Source organism: Colias eurytheme, chromosome 17 (assembly GCF_061535395.1).
Source record: "Colias eurytheme isolate Ceu_HAF_F1 chromosome 17, ilColEury1 Martin Lab GWU primary, whole genome shotgun sequence".
Classification (NCBI taxonomy): domain Eukaryota; kingdom Metazoa; phylum Arthropoda; class Insecta; order Lepidoptera; family Pieridae; genus Colias; species Colias eurytheme.
Window position 1 is genome coordinate 2,840,795 of NC_142996.1, and position 20,302 is coordinate 2,861,096.

The 20,302-nt window shown below is 31.9% G+C and overlaps 3 protein-coding genes across 3 annotated transcripts; 1 reads left to right on the top strand and 2 right to left on the bottom strand.

Moving 5' to 3' along the window:
- Positions 1-923: 923 nt before the first annotated feature.
- On the bottom strand, positions 924-5,580 carry LOC149901073 (uncharacterized). Its single transcript, XM_090111452.1, has 4 exons — positions 5,209-5,580; positions 4,907-5,043; positions 2,341-2,469; positions 924-1,216 (listed from the first exon to the last, which is right to left on the bottom strand). Exons 1-4 carry the CDS (start codon positions 5,363-5,365, stop codon positions 1,142-1,144), a joined length of 498 nt encoding a protein of 165 aa, XP_089967578.1. The 5' UTR covers positions 5,366-5,580; the 3' UTR covers positions 924-1,141.
- A 678-nt stretch (positions 5,581-6,258) lies between these two features.
- LOC149901074 (uncharacterized) lies at positions 6,259-10,407 on the top strand. Its single transcript, XM_090111499.1, has 4 exons — positions 6,259-6,508; positions 7,774-7,926; positions 8,652-8,735; positions 10,026-10,407. Exons 1-4 carry the CDS (start codon positions 6,385-6,387, stop codon positions 10,184-10,186), a joined length of 522 nt encoding a protein of 173 aa, XP_089967625.1. The 5' UTR covers positions 6,259-6,384; the 3' UTR covers positions 10,187-10,407.
- Arpc2 (Actin-related protein 2/3 complex, subunit 2) lies at positions 10,405-20,279 on the bottom strand. Its single transcript, XM_090111498.1, has 9 exons — positions 20,087-20,279; positions 19,500-19,593; positions 19,228-19,327; positions 16,334-16,520; positions 15,287-15,422; positions 14,867-14,951; positions 13,752-13,852; positions 13,106-13,212; positions 10,405-12,555 (listed from the first exon to the last, which is right to left on the bottom strand). The coding sequence occupies exons 1-9, from the start codon at positions 20,158-20,160 to the stop codon at positions 12,528-12,530; spliced, it is 912 nt and encodes a 303-aa protein (XP_089967624.1). The 5' UTR covers positions 20,161-20,279; the 3' UTR covers positions 10,405-12,527.
- Positions 20,280-20,302: the final 23 nt, after the last annotated feature.

The following is a 20,302-nucleotide window of genomic DNA, read 5'->3' on the forward strand; positions in this document are numbered from 1 at the left end:
AATTAACAATTTATTTGACACAAGTTATTGGGTAAATTGCGTTTTGAACAATTCTTTGGATACGTGATCACAATGTTATAGAAAGTTTAGAAAAGAGGAGAAATTTCATTATTTGGCAATTTCATCATCTCCAATCAGATATTTAAATTATACATATCAATAAAAATTAATTAAAATGGCAACAAATGCATATTAACAATTAACAGGGATCATCCCTCATTAATTTTATAAAGGAACAATATCCTATAAAAGCGGTAACAAATGTGGTGGATATAATGGCTAACTATGATTCAAGTTCCTAAAGTGTTTTATGCTGCGATGTTTTGCGCATAAGAAATAACTTCATAATTTCCAGTTATAGTGTCATATGCTCCTCTGATATCATTAGTATAATGGCTAACCCACAAGAAGAACTAGAAGGCCCTGTTCTTAGCAAAATGTGGATGGTGGGGACAAAGTTATCCCATAAGAGTTGATGCTACTGGACAACCAGTAATAGGCCAGAAGAAACCACAGCCAAATGGCGAGGTATATTATGCAAGCACAATTTCTCGAAAGGATAGATGAGGACGACGAAATGTTTCTACCGTAGCTATTCAGGAGCAGATGACAACAAATTCTGGAAATTTGCATAGGACTTGATTTTTAAAAAGGTGAAATGCCATAATTCAGAAACCAAGTTCTTTACATTCGGGTGTGGACCAACACCAAAACAGGTGTTATATGATACATATAACCGATTTATAGGATGTTGTTCCTCTCTAAAATAAAAAAAATCGTTTTTCTATCAGAACATCATTTAAGTTTGGTGGTAAAATTTATTGAACACTATATACAAATCAATTTAAAACTTCACCAGTTTAGTCAAAATACATTCATTAAAACAATAATCATTCTGAAAAATCCCTAACAATTTTCACACAAACGTCCCATTCCACTTATTTTAACTGAAACGAAATTCCGAAATCACACAAAAACTTCCGAAGTCACTGAACGCGGTACGGTGGGGTCCCTCGTCCCTCGTCACAAGACAGTATCCCATCCAAAGGCGCGCGTACAAAAGGGGGATTTACCTCCTTGTGCTCTTGGAGGAGGGCCGCGAGTGGGACTGCGTGTGGGGGGTCGCGGCCCCCCCCCGCTCCTAACTGGAGCACGACGCGGCCGACACCGGCGACAGCGGCGAGTCGCGCGGGCACCCGGACAGTGTTACCACTACCTATACGACATTTACCCATCAATTTATCATCCTTTTGAAGTGAAACTTCTTTAGGCGCGTTGAGAGTAAAATTTCAAGATCGACTTATCTTTCAATCTTGCCAAAGAAGTTTCACTTCTGACACGTGTGCTTGGTACACACGATCTTTTTTATACCAATTCCCACCACACTCACATTGAAACATTTTAAGCGCTTCAAAATCTTCATATTACACAAGAAATCAAATTTAGTAAGTAGTTACCACCAGTTCTGAAAGCACCAAAATGGATCCCACAATCTTCACAATGATTTATCAGATGAAACTTAAAAACTCGTGGGTATACCATTCGCTACCAGTTCACACATGTGCAGCTCGTTTTTTTTTTCTTAATAATTATCTTAATCTTAATCTTAATACTATTATAAAGGCGAAAGTTTGTAAGGATGTATGGATGTATGGATGTATGGATGTATGGATGTATGGATGTTTGTTACTCTTTCACGTAAAAACTACTGAACCGATTACAATGAAATTTAGCACACATATAGAGGGTAACTTGGAATAACACATAGGATAGGTTTTATCCCGGAAATCCCACGGGAACGGGAACTATGCGGGTTTTCCTTTGAAAACGCGGGCGAAGCCGCGGGCGGAAATCTAGTTTATAATAAAGAAGTATATTACCATGAGCGATTATCCAGATTAGTAATTTTATGAAGCAATTTAATAAAGAAACAAAAAAGTGTAGTCACATATCAAAAGTTTTAATTTTAATCAATCTTTCAAACCTGATGGTAACAAAATATTGTATGTATGTAGGTACATCTAAGTCTTAAATGACTTTATTGTATCAGTATTTCTTGACTTCAAAAACAACTAAAATCTATTAGAGATTTTTCACAATTACAAATTTTGATACGGCTTACTCATCTTCGCAATGCAAATAACGAAACCATGCCTCATAGATAAAGCATACTAGCTGGAACCCGCAACTTCATTTGAATGGTATTCTTGCTAAAGTAAACTATGGACTAAATCTGTCTAAAATCTTTATGCATTTACATACGTCCAAAGAAACAAATAAAATTAAATATTCAGACTATACACAGGTCAGTTATTCATATGGAAGCTAAACAATACCAACCTTTCGGCTTCCAGCATGATTCCTATGTTCACAGAGCCACACACCCTGCCACGTTCCTAGGTTTAGCTTGCCATCTGTTATGGGGATTGTGAGTGAAGATCCTAGGAAACATGCCTTGACGTGAGCAGGCTGCGGACAAACAACTTTATTAGTATACTAGCCATGCAGTTCATAATTCATAATTATTATAACTATACTGAATTGCAAAATATACAAATATTTTATAGAATTATGATATAAATGACGAAAATTAAGTAGTGATTAATAAATTTAAAAGAGATAACTTATTCACTGTATATTTAACTTTAAGGCGAGCGCTTGAATATATTCCTAGGGTTGGATTCTAAAGAATTTCCAATAAAATCAGATAATAATAAAAATATTTTAAATAATATATAGAATATATACCTAATAATAAAAGTAAGAAATGGGTTCAGGTCATTATTATAACTTAAATTTTGTTCAGCGCATAGTAAAACTATATTTTTTTTTAAATTAATGTCCATAAAAGGTTGATTACAAATTGATTGAGTAAAGAAATTAGATATGATAAATAATTGAATAATCTTTTTTAATAAACAATTTCTTAATAAATTCAATTGAGATATTCTTGACGCTCAGTTGGTAAAATATAATTAATGTAGCGACTACACAATTAGTTATTCAAAATACTTAGTTAATGCCTCAGCCCCCAGAATCACAGACACAATAAAAATCTATTGTGTCGTAGCCCGATCGGGCCGCTCGGTGGTCAAGGGGTTAAAGGGCTTCTCAATTTTTAAATATACTGTGATATTGTACAAAAAAATTATACATATACATCAGTAAGTAGTAATGAATTACGAAGCATAATTATATAATTTAAAAATAATTGTTGCTAAATTGACTAAGAAAATGGTAAATAATTTCCTAGTTTAAAGTCCTGGAAACAAATAAAAATTCAAGAAAAAAATATCATCAATTTAAATATTGTCAAATCATATAATAAAATAATATTATTATATAATACTAGCGGTCCGCCCCGGCTTCGCCCGTGGTACATATTTACGTTTTCTCTACGTAAAAACCATCCTCGTACTTCAAGGAATATAATAAAAAAAGAATTATCGAAATCGGTTCAGCCGTTCTCGAGTTATGCGCTTACCAACACATTTTGCGATTCATTTTTATATATAAGATAATATATAGAATATATACCTAATAATAAAAGTAAGAAATGGGTTCAGGTCATTATTATAACTTAAATTTTGTTCAGCGCATAGTAAAACTATATTTTTTTTTAAATTAATGTCCATAAAAGGTTGATTACAAATTGATTGAGTAAAGAAATTAGATATGATAAATAATTGAATAATCTTTTTTAATAAACAATTTCTTAATAAATTCAATTGAGATATTCTTGACGCTCAGTTGGTAAAATATAATTAATGTAGCGACTACACAATTAGTTATTCAAAATACTTAGTTAATGCCTCAGCCCCCAGAATCACAGACACAATAAAAATCTATTGTGTCGTAGCCCGATCGGGCCGCTCGGTGGTCAAGGGGTTAAAGGGCTTCTCAATTTTTAAATATACTGTGATATTGTACAAAAAAATTATACATATACATCAGTAAGTAGTAATGAATTACGAAGCATAATTATATAATTTAAAAATAATTGTTGCTAAATTGACTAAGAAAATGGTAAATAATTTCCTAGTTTAAAGTCCTGGAAACAAATAAAAATTCAAGAAAAAAATATCATCAATTTAAATATTGTCAAATCATATAATAAAATAATATTATTATATAATACTAGCGGTCCGCCCCGGCTTCGCCCGTGGTACATATTTACGTTTTCTCTACGTAAAAACCATCCTCGTACTTCAAGGAATATAATAAAAAAAGAATTATCGAAATCGGTTCAGCCGTTCTCGAGTTATGCGCTTACCAACACATTTTGCGATTCATTTTTATATATAAGATTATATACACCTAAATAAAGTTAAATGAAATATAGTTACATAAAAATAGTATGCATAACAAGCAACATGTCATATTGTTTTATAAGAACTCTTATCACTGATAACATACTCAAGGTCAAGGGTGCATTTGACATAACTTTTTTGTTTCAAAAAGAACTTCACAATTATTCTGTATGCTTTTACCTGGAATCAAGCCTGGAATAGAATGTCAACTAAATCGGCATTGAATATTTGATATGCCATCGCTAATGAGACACTACCATTAACAATACCGACATAGGATCTACTTAATATTTGTTTATATATTAAGTTACCAAGATACATACCATATTACTTATTATAATAAGTATTTGATAATTATTGTATTTAAGTAATTATAAATTATAACACTCACTTTTTAAACCACAATTATATTTTCTATTTCCTTATAAAAACTTGATCACTCAAAACTTGGCAATGTCAAACAATGCAAAAAAAATCACAAGTCGTTAACATAAAATATTCCAAATTCAAAACATAATGAATATTTAAGCACTTGGAGTTGCAAGTGACACTTCACATTGACCTGTGTAAATTTAAGAATAATAAACGAGTCTCACCATATCATCGGGACCTTCGCACGAGTGGCGGTAAGGAAGTCCCTCCGGCACTATTTTGTTGAGCATCATTTCCATATCGTCTCTAACGTCTGGGTCCCAACTTTCGTTTAGCGCAAGACTTGCCGAAGTATGCATTACTGGAAACGTTAATTGTGTTTTTGTTAAATAGTCACCACCGAACTCAACAGGGACAGTATAAGCATCAAAATAGTATTTACAAAATAGCAATAATAACAATTGTAATGAAAAATACGAGTGGGAGGGAATGCAGCATCGGCGTTCAGCGGTGTCTTCGTACTCACTTTGGATATGGCATAGGCCGACGGCAAACTGCGACAACTCAGGCACCTGCTTGAGGATCTCTTCCGTAACTAAGTGCACGCCCCTGTGCTGTGGCCTCAAATTCAGTTTCCGTTGGAACCACGCGGATCCGATCTGAATTCCTCGGTTCGAGGCCATGTTTAATTTTTAAAAACGCTACAGAGTGACCGCAAGAATACAAACGATATTACACAACATCACTTAGCACAATCTTTACACAAATTAAACCACAATTATCATAAATGATACATTTTTGATCTTTAAATAGTAATAAATATAACGGAGGTTATAGGACAGATTCGACACCCTATTTTCTGCGGGAAAGTGAAACAGTCGTCAAATGAAAGAGACGAGCGATCCGGTAAGTGTTGTCATTACTGAAAATCGAATATGACATTTAGGCTGCGTTAAACGTAACGTTAACGTCCTCACGAGTCAATTATTTTTTTTTATTCTTCGCGTGATACGTAGCTTTTGTTTGTTTTTATATGAAAATTGCAATAGTTAACATAAAAACAAACATCTAATGAGTAAAGTGAACCAGTTTTAGCTGTAATGTATTAAATGCTAACGAGCTTTTGACAGAATTGAGAATGAAGCATTTAATAATAAAATGTTGAGTATATTTTAAACTAATGATATCATATGTTTTTTATAATACGAATGTTAACTGCATAAACGATCTTGTTGTTTCAAAATTACATAAATAATTTAGTCAACCTGTAATTAATGTCAATCATTTTAACAATCGACTAATGGCAACATAATGATAATTCGCGGGAAATTTAACTTTCCATCCCAGTTATTGTAAGTGCTCTCAGCTCTAATAATAATTATTTTGGACCAGGTAGAATCACAAATAAAACAAAGTACTTTTATCATAAGGTTAAGACAATTTTGAGCAATACTTACTGTAAATGAAATTTTCAACATTTTTTTTAGTTGAAACTATTGACCCGCTATGAAACTTATAAAGAAGTTGGGTGTGTCGAGGGTGGATAAGCGTAAAATAGGTGCGGCTATTAACCACTCCATGGAATTGGGACAATTAGGTTTTATTCAAAGGAAGTATTTTGCGGGCACGACAGTCGCATTGTCCTAGTTTGTTTAACAAACGTTTGTAGTGCAATCATCATAGTTACGTAGATACTATCACAATGGATCCCATAATGGATGTTATAAAAAATTCAGAGGAGCCGGAATGGCTTGAAAAAAGTGTAGTTGGAGAGCTTAGAGTATGGCAAATTATATTTCTCTGTATAGCTGGCGTGACTACTTTGAGTAAGTAAATATTTTAACAGGCGCATTACAATGTCATTTTTAAATACACAATACAGGTTGTGGGTATTGCTAACAAAGTTTTATAATTTTGTAGTTTCTCTTAGGCATAAAAATTTATATTGTTTATGTTTTATAAGTACCTCCTTAGTACACGTTTACTTATTATTCGGCAGTAAATACCAAAAGAATGACTGTCGAATTTAAGAGCTTTGTACTTGGAAGATAAATATCTGCTGAAAATTTAAAGTAGCCGTCTGTGTCGTATCTAAATCACACTTAATTAATCTGGAGAGTTATTACAAAGAACTGGTGCTTTCATTAAAACCTGAAGAGACTGATAGAAATCTCACTGTTCCTTTTCAATTTATTTGAAACGTTAATATTTTTCAAGCTACAGCTTACAAGTAAATCAGGTAGGTACTAAATTTAAGTATCTACTCTTGGTTTTTAAGTTAAAATTAATATGAAGGTAGGTGTACTAAAAAAAAGTTAACCCAGTGCCCTAAATAAACTAAGCAAGAACGTGTTTTCTAGTAAAGGAGCACTTTAGTTAAAATTGCATTCTTATCTTGAATTATTCGTCGGCTCGGGGTAGTATGAAAATACAAGGAAATATTATAAGTATTTAAAATGAAAATATCTTGCACATAGTTCAGAATTTGTCATCATTGACACAGAGCAAGTAATATAGATCATTGTTGGATCATTGCGTACTTACAAGAAACATTTGAACTTTTCGATGTTTTTCGAATATGTTTTAACTTTTAACCTTGTTTTAACGACTTTATATATCCGGATTCCTGACATATATTAATTGTTGTCTATAGTACCTATTGTGTAGAATCAATTCATCGTTTTTATTAAATATCGAATCGGCGCGGGCGATCAATCCACATTCAACCTTTTTACCCGACTGCCAAAGAAGGAGGGTAATGTTTTTCGAGTGTATGTAAGTATGTATGTATGTCTTTTCCTTTGTGACCACCTGTAGCCTAAACGGCTTGATGGATTTTGATGTATGAGGTATCGTTAGATTTGTCTTGATTACGGGAGTGTCATAGGATACATTTTATCCTAAAAGTCCCACGGGATAAAGACATAATAATATTTTTTCTAAATTTCCCTTTAAAAAAATATGTATGCGGTATCATTAGATTCATTTCAATCACTCTTTTTTTAGTGTGCAGTCGGGTATTTTGTTTTTTTAATAATTTACTTGTTAATTTTTCCATTTTTAAATTTCGAATTAACGTTTACCATTCAAGTTGTGATGGTGTGCTGCTGCTTCCGTTTCCGCATACCTCGCACAAAACAGCAAATAGAGGCCGATTACAAGCGGCGCAAAATAACCAGCAAGTTCAGACAACAACTTGAAACCATTCAAGATTCCAAGATGGATACCATTTCATTGAAAGACGGTGAAATAGAACCTTTTTGTAAAAGCAATTTCTTGTGTTCACTATCTGTGCACACGTAACTAGATAATTTTTCTCCGCACTTCCACGCACTTCGTAAACGCGAAAATATAATGTACTGAAAAAATTGCAGCTTCATTTTTTAGCCACTAAAAAAAGCATGTAGAGCTGAAGTTTTGAATTATTTGTTAGTTACAGACTGAACATGTTTATTTTTTCTTTTTTCTCTTAATGGCGGTACCTACTTATTTTGAAAATTTCTTATTTTATCAATATTCAACGCTTTGCATACCATTCTTTAATAGCATGCATTAAAGCACACAAGGTAGGTGCTTTTTTTATCTCGATGCTTTTTTTCATAGAAATAAAAATTTTATGTGTCTAGTTTGGTAGTATTCAATAAACTATGAAGCATTCCATGAAAATCGGTTGAGAACTTTTGGAGTTTCGGGGCAACAAACATCGAGCAACGAGATTTTTCATTTTTATATATCTACAAAATGTAAATAATGAGTAACATACTTTAGCTGCAATAATATAAACATAATTATCTGCATGCGTATCATTTTATTCTTGATTTGATAATAAAAAAATTATAATTGCTCGTCTTACTCAACACGACAATTCCGTATCTCCTAATGCAACTATTTACTGATTTGCAAAATAAATAGCTCCGTCCGATAACATTGTGATAACGTGTCATTCGAATCAGTTTTATTTTTAACTAGCGTTGGAACTGTTGCACGAGAAAAGCCAATCAATGGAGGAGAAGCAGGGATCACAGCCTAGTTCTATCATGTCACCACAACAAAGTAAGTACCGTAGAAACTTTACAAGTTAAGTTCCGGTAGAATAAAGCTGCGTCCACATAGAGCCGATGTATTTAGGGATAATATTGATTTCCTTGCAGATATTATATACAGCAACTGTAAAAAAATAAAGATTTCACGAGAATAACCGTATATCATAGGCACCCGTGTATTTCCAACTCTCCTCTCTACTACGTTTAGCATATGCAGACAAACCTTAATCGAGGAAAAGATATTGTAATGTAAGATAATTCATTGGTCGTACAAATCTTGTTATTTAACCCCGAATATCGTTACTTATACAAATATAAATTTAAATAGAATATTGTTATAGATACCTAAATACGAATTTATTTTTTGAAGTTCATAATACTACTTAGAAAAGGCCTTTTTGGGAATGAATAGGTATAGAAATTTGACAAGAGTGTGAAGTTGAATTAAGAATACATGCGAGCCAAACCGCGGTCGTAAAGCTAGTTAGTTACAAAATAGAAAGACTTCTGCAGTAATTCTAAATGTATATCACGTGCTATCAAATTGCTTAATTTGGCCTTAATAAGTTTCGTGTACCTACATTTTAACGTGTAGTTGGTTCAATTATTTATTTTACGAGCGACATGATCGTAAAAGGGATTGGGAATGAAATCGCTTTGTCAACAATGGCGTCATTTTATTCACTTTTCTGGTTAAACAAAATAAATTAATTTATAATTTACATTTGATGTGACCAGATGTGGTTGTGTGATTCTATATGACTTCAAGATTTTATTTTAGAATATCATGTCATAAAAGTTTAAACATAACTTACTTTTGTTTCAAAATATTAGATATCAAATACTTAATACTTTCGCCATTCGCGTTAAAAAACACTTGCTCACGAACGCTCATACATTGAAATGTGTGCACTATTGTGTAGAAAATTACTTTCGATGCATCAGAAATTATTTTCCATATTTACTTTATGTGCACTGTTCGTAGTACATTATTAATTAAGTATGTATATACCATTTTATATGCAGAGTGAAATTTTAACTGGTCATGCTAGGCGCATCCGAAACTGAGCAACATCGAAAACCTCTGAAAACTAAGACTAACGATTTCTCATAAAATAATGTTATGATGCCATTTTCAATTCCATCAAAATTGGCCCCATGAGAACTTTCAGCGATTCGAAGATTCCACCGAACAAACGAAGCAATATTCACCTGTATATCTCCTGTATGCCTATATATTTCCGTGACTATGTCGAATTCAATTTATTTATTTGTAATATAATATTGTTTTATCCCACAGGTTCTTTAGAAACCTCATTCCAACCGGATCCCAAGTCGGAGCCGCAACCTTCTGGCGGAATGAACTTCGTCAAATTTGCGACCAAAGTGGCCAATTTGTCCAAATTGAGCCAACCAAAGTCACCCACCACGCCGAATTCACCAGCTAAAATGGATTTTTAAAAGCTTTCTCTATGATTTAGTGAAGATTGTAATGCTTTAGATGCATTTTATGTACTTAGAGAAGAATTATTGCATTTAATAATAAGGCTTTTTAGAAGATGAAATTATAATAATTATGATAGTTTACTAGAGATGAAGATATAGATTAGGTAAAATACTAAGAACATCATCTTGTTTGTTAATTTAAGAATAAATGTATTTTGTAATAAATAAACAAATTTCCTGCATTAAGATGTTTTGTTTAATCTAGAAAATAAAAAATACAGTATAAACGGATTTTAGATCACAAGATTAATTACATATTCACAAATAACTTTAGTATCCGCAGTTTACATAATCTCGCATAAAACTGACAGTAAAAACAATCGTCGAATCGTAAGCGATAACTTTAAAGCAACATTTAACTTACATTATAATACATAAATAATACATCTTGCAAATAAAAATTACATAAAATTCAAGTTAGCTACATAATAATATTATTTTAAATAGTTTAAATTGTTTCTACATGCTCATCGCTTCACTCAGGACCTGTTCAATCTGTCATGATATAATATAATTATATATTTGTCGGCGTGTTGTTTAAAATATGACTTAGTTTTATACAATCCTTCGACACCCGGACAATAATTTAAACCTAAACGTTCAGTCCATGAGTCGTTATTGACACCACAATCTTCAACACATTTTCACCTATTTCTAGAAGCTCTACACAACTAGATTTACCATTGGGGTCATCTTCGTCAGGTGGGATATTACTTCTGTATATATTTTATTGCTTTTCAAACTTAATAATCCAAAACGTAAATGGGATAATGTTTATTACGAACAAAGGTGACCTACGCCAAACCCAGCTGTGTAGAAACTTTTAAATACCTACATTTCAGAAATTTGAATGAACATTACGAATGATGTCATTGAGCAATCTATATTCCAGTGCAAAACATCACCATAATAATAATATAAAAACGTGTCCAGAATCTATGACGCTACGTTCGATTCGTGTAATAAAATTTCATTAAAGTTCAACGATACAGCTCTATGTCGGGGAACAAATGCGAAATGGAATATCGAATTGCACTTCGAACATCGATACGACGTACCGAGGCCTAATCTAGCGACACTAGCAGATTTCAAGAGACCGGAATCATAGAAAAGTTTCTCGGTAAATAAGGCCATATTGATCCAAGTCACTCGTCTACGAAACAAACTATCGAGATATTTATACACTTTCACTTACACGTTAATAATTGAATGCGACCTACCTAAAACGTAAACAAGTTCATTTCATTAAAATTATTATTGTTCGTATATTGCAACTATGTATATGTAACTAATACGCACGAAACAAAATTTGAAGGAATAATTCGTGGGACTTTGTGCTTTACCTGTCTCGACGTCCGGCGATATACATTTTTACAAGATTGCAATCGAAACGATATAGGCTACGTTATAGTACATCATATATTATATACCCTACGTGAGGATCGGTGATTGCGTCACTTACAACAAAATTACATAAGCTAAACAAACTCACAGGATGGACACTACTGGTAATAAACGTTTTTATTTGTCAACGTGTACACTCAACATCAAACTAAATCGAATTTACTCTGAAACTAACATGAACCGGCCACAATGGAGGAAACAACAAAACTTTGACATTGACTGTACACATACAATAAGAATTAGGAACCCGAGTCGCGAACGCAGTGCCACCTCTATATCATATAAACTCTCATAAAGCATAATTTTGTTAACAAGTCTACAGAAACATTTGATCACTAGGTTAGGCTTGGTGATAATAAATATTTGTTACAATGTGCACATTTCACGAACCAATAGGATACATCCAATATTGAGCATAATTATTTGGCAATTAACGGTATTGCAACGGATAAATAACTGTTACATTCAGAGCTTTGTGACCTGATTTGGGTATGATTTAGTTTTCAATGAGTACACGATATATTTAATATTAAGAAATACGCACATTGTTGAGTCATATTGTTGATAACGCGCTCATTCCTATAACATTAATGTCATCTTAAACATATAGGGGTAAATTTATTGATAAAATTGCTTCTAAATTTTAAGTGACAATTAAAAAAAAGTTCATAGATTAAAAAACTATATATGTATCAAAAGCAGAATAATCTGTGCTCATAAAAAATTACCATACGGATTCCATAATGAGATCGTTAAAATACAAATTTAAAAACTGCATAATACAATAATATATAAATAAAAACGATTTGTTTATACAATGTTGCAACAACATAGAATGTAGGGGAATGACCGCGTTAGTGTGGTGCGGCGTCTAACTGCCGACGGCGCGCAATCAATCTCGCCTCACAAACGTTTTGCCACTGGAACAAGCAAATAACATTTATATTATAATACATTTATTAGTGGTTACATTAATATTTTGTGAATAACGAATTAATCAGGTCTTTCAGTACAAAAATATCAAAACAAAAAGTTCTACGTGTTACTGTTATAACGACCAAAAGTTAGAATATTTATATTTATAAGTAAATGAATATTGTTAAAATTTAAAATGTGTAAAACACACAATCATGATCCGATAGAATGGCGTTATTAGAAAAACCTTGCCAGTTTACATTTACGAACTCTAGCCAATATACAAAAAGTTAAAACATTTTTAATTCTGTACATAAACATAGTTAAAAAAATTGGTTGTCTGTAAAGTCGGTTTACTGACAATAGTTGAACGTGACAACTGCCTATTGTGCTTCTTTGTCGCTCGTTCCGCGCTCTCGCTTGCACTTCAAGTCTACATGGAACGCCTCAGAGCGAGGTAACGCCGCATGAGTCATGTTTTTTCGTGCGTGCAGCCGGCTATCGAATTATAAGACGTTGTCACGTCAAAATGTATAATAAACAATGTATACTAACGAGATAGTTTTCCGCTCGTTGGGCCGGTTGGCGGGCTGCGGGCGCGCGCGGTTCAGCACCTTCAGCAGCTCGCCCGCCTTGGCGCGCATGCGCGAGTGCACGTACACCTGCACACATATATACACACACTTTACATGATGATAAACACAATATGACAATCGCAAACACGTTACAGATATTCAATATAATATAAAGGTTAACGGTGTATGATTTTGGTTCTTGTTATTTATAGACAGTTGATCAAAGGCAAGATATTAAATATTAATACGTAGAAATTAAAAAAAAAATACTCCGATTAGCACCTAGAAAAGTGAAATATGAAGTACATTTCTATAATATGACTAATTCACATAAAAAATAGCTATCTAAATTTTTGCACGCCATTTACAATGGCAGCCTATGTAATAAAAAAAAGTTTCATAAAACATCTTCAAATTACAATATACGAGCAAATAAACATATTTGATTTGAACATATTAGCTTTAGGTAATAAAATGTCTAACATATATTTTTTTTTAATTATGGACACAAATATTTTCCATTTTTATTTTTAATCCTCAACCAAGTTTCAGAATATTAAAAAGACACAACTTTCAGAAACATCTATATTATGTACAAAAATAATATTAACTCAACAACCGCTCACCTTAGAGCACTTGATGTGATAATGCAGATAGTCCCGGAACATGTGCAGCAGGTCTATGGTGTTGTCGCGCGCCGCCTCGCACGTGTGCCGCGGGAACAACACTACAATAATTATTTAATTTCAGAATATTTTTGAGTTTATTCTATTCTATTGAAAATATAGGGCAACAGCAATTTAATCTAATATATCTATAGAATACCTCATTCAGTCATAACATACATTAATTAACGTTTTAATAACATTTGTATTTAATAAGATGATATGAAAACGGGATAATAAAAAAAGGGTGTCTACCGAGCACACGTGTCAGAAGTGAAACTTTTTTGGCAAGATTCATAAATAACAAAATCGTCGCCTTACTCCATGACGTGACGGTATTGTCATGAAGCGACCTTAAAATTGAACTCGCAAGGCGCCTAAAGTAGTTCCACTTCAAAAAAAAAATTCACTTGTTATTTAGGAATAATTAAGAGTAATCTCCTAATGAAAGAATTTATAAATCTGTTAATTTTCGGAGCTTATTAAGTGTCACATAAAAAATAGATAAGTTCAAAGCCAGCCATAAATAACGCCAGAGCCAACGCTCCTTAAATTAATTACATAAACAATGACATAACACTAAAAGCTATAAATAAATAATAGCACCATACTTTATAAGCATGACGTCATTATAGAAAATAGGCTGCTTCGCATAGAATATTAATTTTGATCATGGAGTATAAGAATAAATTTTGTGTTATAATTAAAATTTCTGCTTCATTTCACCAAAAAGTTATGTATTGTTGTTTAAATCAATTATTATATGAAATTATTTTAACACATTAATAGATGACCATGCAATTTTAATCCAAAACACGTAAACAACGTATTAGCGAATACAGGAAAATACGAAATGGTATACATTAATTGTTACAGTATCAAAATATTATTGGCTGTGTCACTTACTAATGCCCAATTAACAATAAAATACATTTGGTAAACTCCATTATAATATAAACGTATTTTATTAACTAATACCATTAAAATATAATGTTATTGGCTCAGTTGCCTTAATATCAGTACAAATTCAATGATAATTCTTATAGATAGAATGCTTTTTTAAACAAAAATCTTACCAAATGTGACATAGCTGATATTATCTCCTACTTTCGCATCTGTGTCAACAAGTTCTAACGGTGGCTCCTTGTGTGAAAATAGAACCTGAAAAAGAATCAATTTTAAAGTAATTTTATTGAATAAAAATAATATTATTTTATCAGTCAAAATTAAATTAATGAATCAACAAGTTATCTATATATGTATTATGTTTATAAACAATGCCGTTGTATATAAATCTGTTTCTTATGAATAATGTTGACATAAAACAAATCAATATGTGGATACTTTTTTAAATTTATTTTTTCCCTCACTCATTCACAATTCATTTTATATTGAACTTCTAAAATTTATCTACATGTTAGATCTATTTTAAAAAATTTTATATGTTAAAACAACAATTGCTACGTATTTTTTTTTTTTACTAATATAAATAATACCTGTGGCGCGGTATGTGAAGCTCGTCTGCCCTCCTTCAGTTCCTGCATGAACACTTTGCCGATGACCATATCGTCTTCATGACGGAACACCGTCGAGAACACCACCGTCACTCTATCCTCTTGTGCTTCTACGTATCTGCAAGATGTTATGTATATTTTTTTTAAATTATTATTGACATCTGCGATCAGTCAATGGACTATGAGCAGATATTTGGACAGAATAATTTGGCGATTTGAGAACCAGAGCCACTGCCCTAATTCCCCTTTCTAATGTAACTCAACATCAACATAAGCTCTTTTCAGACATTTCCTGGGCTTTAGTTTAAGCAATTGCTGGGTGAGGGGATTTGGATGCATTACAAGTCTTTGCTTATGTTATTCTTTGTATATGACAGATATTACGTGATTATTGAGATTATTAAAAGTTTTTTGTAACACAGAATTAAAGCTTTTTCTTAATATTGCGGAAGTACTAGACAAATAAGAAATGTAACAAATATATTCACTGATACTCGCAATATCAAGCAATTTTATATAAGGATGGTCGAAAAATATGAGGAGGGTCATAGCATTTTTTTATATTAGAAAACATGTAAGGCGCAGCTAATTACTTGCAAAGACACTTTTATAATTGATCTAAATAACGATTGTGCTAATTAATCTTATTACATCTTTATGAAGCTATACAAGTTGACATTGGATTACACTTAAAGACATCAATTATTTATATAGTGCTTGATACACTTAATTATTTAAAAAAATACACTTGTTTGAATTACATCCATCTCCAACCTACATATGAATAAGCAATCTGTGTTCTTCACGTCTCCTATATTAAATTACTTTTAAAATCAGAATGTAACAACAAAAATATAAGATAAGGAGTTATGAGAGGAAAAACAACCCATATTATCATGTAAAACATTGTATTACATTGTAAATTTTACTTTTTACATATATCAATGCTGTTATAAAATCGTATGTAATTTATGCTAAATTATATTTTTCGATAATAATATTTTCTAACAGCAGATTAAACCAACTCACAGTGTTTCATCCTGTCGATAGTTGATAACAGCTCGCTTGTGACTGACATCGCCATCCTCTTGCAGCCTGAAGTAACGCTCGAACACCGATGCAAAGCAGTTCCTTTTCAAGAGACCAACCTTCTTCACAATAACCTCCCAGTCATCCGGAATGTTCTCCATGTCAAGTAAGACGGATACATTGTAACCTGACAATAATATTGTGCATAAGTTTAAAATATGATCCTTACATCCTAATACTATTATAAAGGCGAAAGTTTGTATGTAATTATGTATAGATGTTTGTTACTCTTTCACGCAAATACTACTGAACCGATTACAATGAAATTAAGCACACATATAGAGGGTAACTTGGATTAACACATAGGATAGGTTTTATCCCGGAAATCGCATGGGAACGGGTTTTTCTTTGAAAACGCGGGCGATGCCGCGGGCGGAAAGCTAGATAAAACATTTTTTAAACAGTTTCAAATATATATATTCATACTTTTAACAAACATTATTTATGATCATAAAAAATCAGTGACTAATTAGTCAAATTAAAAAATGTTTTTTTTTTATAGGGTCAACCGGGGCAAATGCAACTAAAAAATAACAAGTTTCAAGTTTGATCGTTTGCAGTTATCTCCTTTTATATTTGGTCATTTATTTGACCCATTTATTGTTTTTTGTATTTATTCAAGATTATTTTAAACCAATCAAGCAATACAGTAGTCTTATAAATAACTGGTAGTGAGAATATTTCCTAAAATTGGTAGAAAAAGTTACATTAACCCCTAGTCGGGGGTAAATGCAACTAACTGCCATAGCTCTTCTTCTATTTCATATAAAACAACGAATATAGAATATATTTATGAGATTTCATGTTATTCATAGGATTTTGAACTGTATTACCGCGTAGCAAGGACTAGTTTTCAGAAAAAAACTTATTTTTCTGATTGTGGGGTAAATGCAACTATTTGTTAGAGAATTAGTGTGGGGAATGCAAAAAACTTATTCATCGATATTTTTTTATTATTCTGCGTGTGATTTGTATCGTACTATTGTGTATTAGATACGTAGTATATTATTATTAGTCTGTGGTATTAGGGAACTATTGCTACAATAACGTTGCGATCGTAGATGGCGCCGCATTATTTAGAGGAAAAACTCATGTACTTTGATTTACCACTTTAAATCGCAACAAAAAAAAATTACAGTGCCCCTACCTACTAAGTCAATTTTAGTTTTTGGTCAGAACAAATAATATTCTTTGTGTTAAATATTGTTAAAAACGTAAACCAAACAAAATACGTTTACCTATTAGTTAACTAATCAACCGTTTACTAAAAATTACTTGAACAATCACAGAACTATCCTACCTATCGTTTTTAGTTACTTATATTCTTTAACCACGCTTTTTTTATCTAATTTGAATTTTACTTATGAACCCGTCTCTGGGTATAATATCGAAGAAATAATCGATGGTTCTTCTTTAATTAATCATAAAGAAAGTATATTTTGACTACCAAGAAGGATACATAATAAAAATATCGACACTGTCACATCACTAGTGTTTTTAGTTTCATACAAAAATATAAGGGGCTATTGTAACTAACCTCACAGTTGCAATAACCCCACAGTGAAATTTTCATGAGGCAAATGTAACTGCATCAATAACATAAAATAGAGTCAACTAACGCACTAAAAATATAAATGAAATAAGCTTAACGGCTTGTGATAATCGTGTTCAATCAAAAACACCTGCAAAAAATCACTCCTAAACAATTTTTTTGTCTGCAAAACTCGACACCTGTTTTTACGCACACCAACTTCAAAATAGCGGTTTGACACAATGGCCTATCAATCAAATAGTTTTCATCGTAGGGGCACCATCTATTACTTGTAAGATTTATTAGTCGTTGAGTTATTGAATCATAGGTGGCGATTTATTACAACAACTCTAATAAAGTTATGATAACTAGTTGCCATAGCCCCATAGTTGCATTTGCCCCGGTTGACCCTACTTGATATTTTATCATAAAATAAAATATTATATTTTGTGTCATATTTTATTAGATTTAAAAATTCTATTAAAATGATTAATTTTGTTAATTGGAATATTAGTGAAAAATAAATATGAATTCATACTACAATATATTTATATGATATTAATTAGAGTTAAATTTTGGCACTATCATTTTTTATCACAAAATAACAATCCTACAAAAATAATCTAATCTAATGGAATGATAAACATATCAAATACTTTCAACATTGTGTCAATATAATAATAATAATTCTTATAAGCAATTGAATGTCAACACCATAATACTCAATTCATTATAAACAATTCATTGTGATGCAAATTCCTTATGGCTCTGGTTACATCATATTGTTAAATTCTTCAAATTAATGATCAGTTAACCATGTATAAAACACAATAAGTTACTTGGCATACAAAATAATTGTTTGTATTTATGTATTATGTTTACAAAATAATTAAAACACAAATAAATGTTATCTCACAACTGTAGTGTGATTACATGTTTGAAAATTTACATCCAAATTTAGCTTATCTATTTCTCTGTAAGACTAAGCTTATAAATTTATTGATAATTTATATTAGTCAATAAAACCTAATGTAACAATAACATACCCATGAGTAACTTAGAACTTAGTCTATCGTTCATATATCTTTTATGTTATTCAGAAAGTAGTTTAATTAAGGGCCAATTTTTTCAATGCTTGGATAAAACTTATCTTTCCAATAAAGTATTACACGATAATATTAAAATGTCACTTAAACTGTTAAATATGTTTATAAAATGGTAGTTTTATACATTATTCAACGAATAAGTTTTATCCAAGCATTGAAAAATCGGACATAACATATTTAAAATCATACAAAATCACCTGTCTCTGTTTCAGTGAGGAGGGGGCCATACACTCTTTTGAGCAGTTCATCCGCTCCATGCTCCTCTAATTGCTTGTAAAACTTCAATGATATACTAACCTGAAATAATTAATAATACCCATTATAATCATAAAACCTATATATAAAGAATTATCATAAGTATTACTCATAAAAAACATTCTGAATGTCACACTGCTCAAATGAGTCAATGCAGATAACAGCATACACTAAAATTTATTTAATTTTTAAAATGAAATGCTCAGTGACCTACCCTAACTTTGGTTTTATCTCCATTGACATTGGATATATGAAAAAGTACTCCATCAAAATCTGCTACGGTCACATCTATGGACTCAGGCTTTAAACTGGAACAAACATATGATAATTAACTCAAGGAAAACATTGCAGAGGAACATAGCTGTACATTCAACTTTGTTGTCATATATCACATACTTTGAATACTCGATGGGTATTCAAAAACATTTTATAGGACGTTTCCGCACTTGTCGTCAATACCTACAAACAATATGACTCATCATCGCTGATACAAACCAACTAGTGTCATGATCGAAACTTTATTTATGGAAAAATAAACCATGAATACGTCCTGTACAATACCGAAACGATTCGAATTTTGCATATTCGGCGGCCAACGTGGGCCCACCCTGTGTGATAGTATTTGACAGTTGTCAACTAATTCCGAAAAGGGGTTATAGGCAGGACAAAATTACTTACATTGACCGCTTGATATATTAAAATAGAATAAAATACCTCACAATACGCTAAATCTTGTCCACACACATACCGCACAGAATGATTGTAAAAAACAGGTAAACTTTCTAAGCGTAACGTACTCACCGCGCCAGTGCATTTTTATATTTAACTGTTAATGTTTCTTCTATAATTCTATTATTGATCTCCAGCAAGATCATTATTTAACAATTTATAACCTACAGTTTTTTCATAAAATTAACACTTTATAGCACCTTCATTTAATAATTCATACGAATTATCTTTAAAATGACGACCGCCCGCACACAGATATCTCTACGACAGAGAAAGAAAAGGAAGCAT

Bases quoted from the DNA above. Each gene is read 5' to 3' on its own strand.
- Arpc2 (XM_090111498.1), bottom strand. From the start codon at position 20,160: ATGATCTTGCTGGAGATCAATAATAGAATTATAGAAGAAACATTAACA. The intron at 19,594-20,086 runs GTGAGTACGTTA...TGTTTGTTCCAG, and splicing joins TATAAAAATGCACTGGCGCG to TTTAAAGCCTGAGTCCATAG. The intron at 16,521-19,227 runs GTGATTTTGTAT...TATTATTGTCAG, and splicing joins CCTCACTGAAACAGAGACAG to GTTACAATGTATCCGTCTTA.
- LOC149901074 (XM_090111499.1), top strand. From the start codon at position 6,385: ATGGATCCCATAATGGATGTTATAAAAAATTCAGAGGAGCCGGAATGG. The intron at 7,927-8,651 runs GTGAAATAGAAC...ATTTTTAACTAG, and splicing joins TACCATTTCATTGAAAGACG to CGTTGGAACTGTTGCACGAG. The intron at 8,736-10,025 runs GTAAGTACCGTA...TTTATCCCACAG, and splicing joins TATCATGTCACCACAACAAA to GTTCTTTAGAAACCTCATTC.
- LOC149901073 (XM_090111452.1), bottom strand. From the start codon at position 5,365: ATGGCCTCGAACCGAGGAATTCAGATCGGATCCGCGTGGTTCCAACGG. The intron at 5,044-5,208 runs GTGAGTACGAAG...TAACGTTTCCAG, and splicing joins CGGCCTATGCCATATCCAAA to TAATGCATACTTCGGCAAGT. The intron at 1,217-2,340 runs GTTGGTATTGTT...AATGTCGTATAG, and splicing joins ATCATGCTGGAAGCCGAAAG to GTAGTGGTAACACTGTCCGG.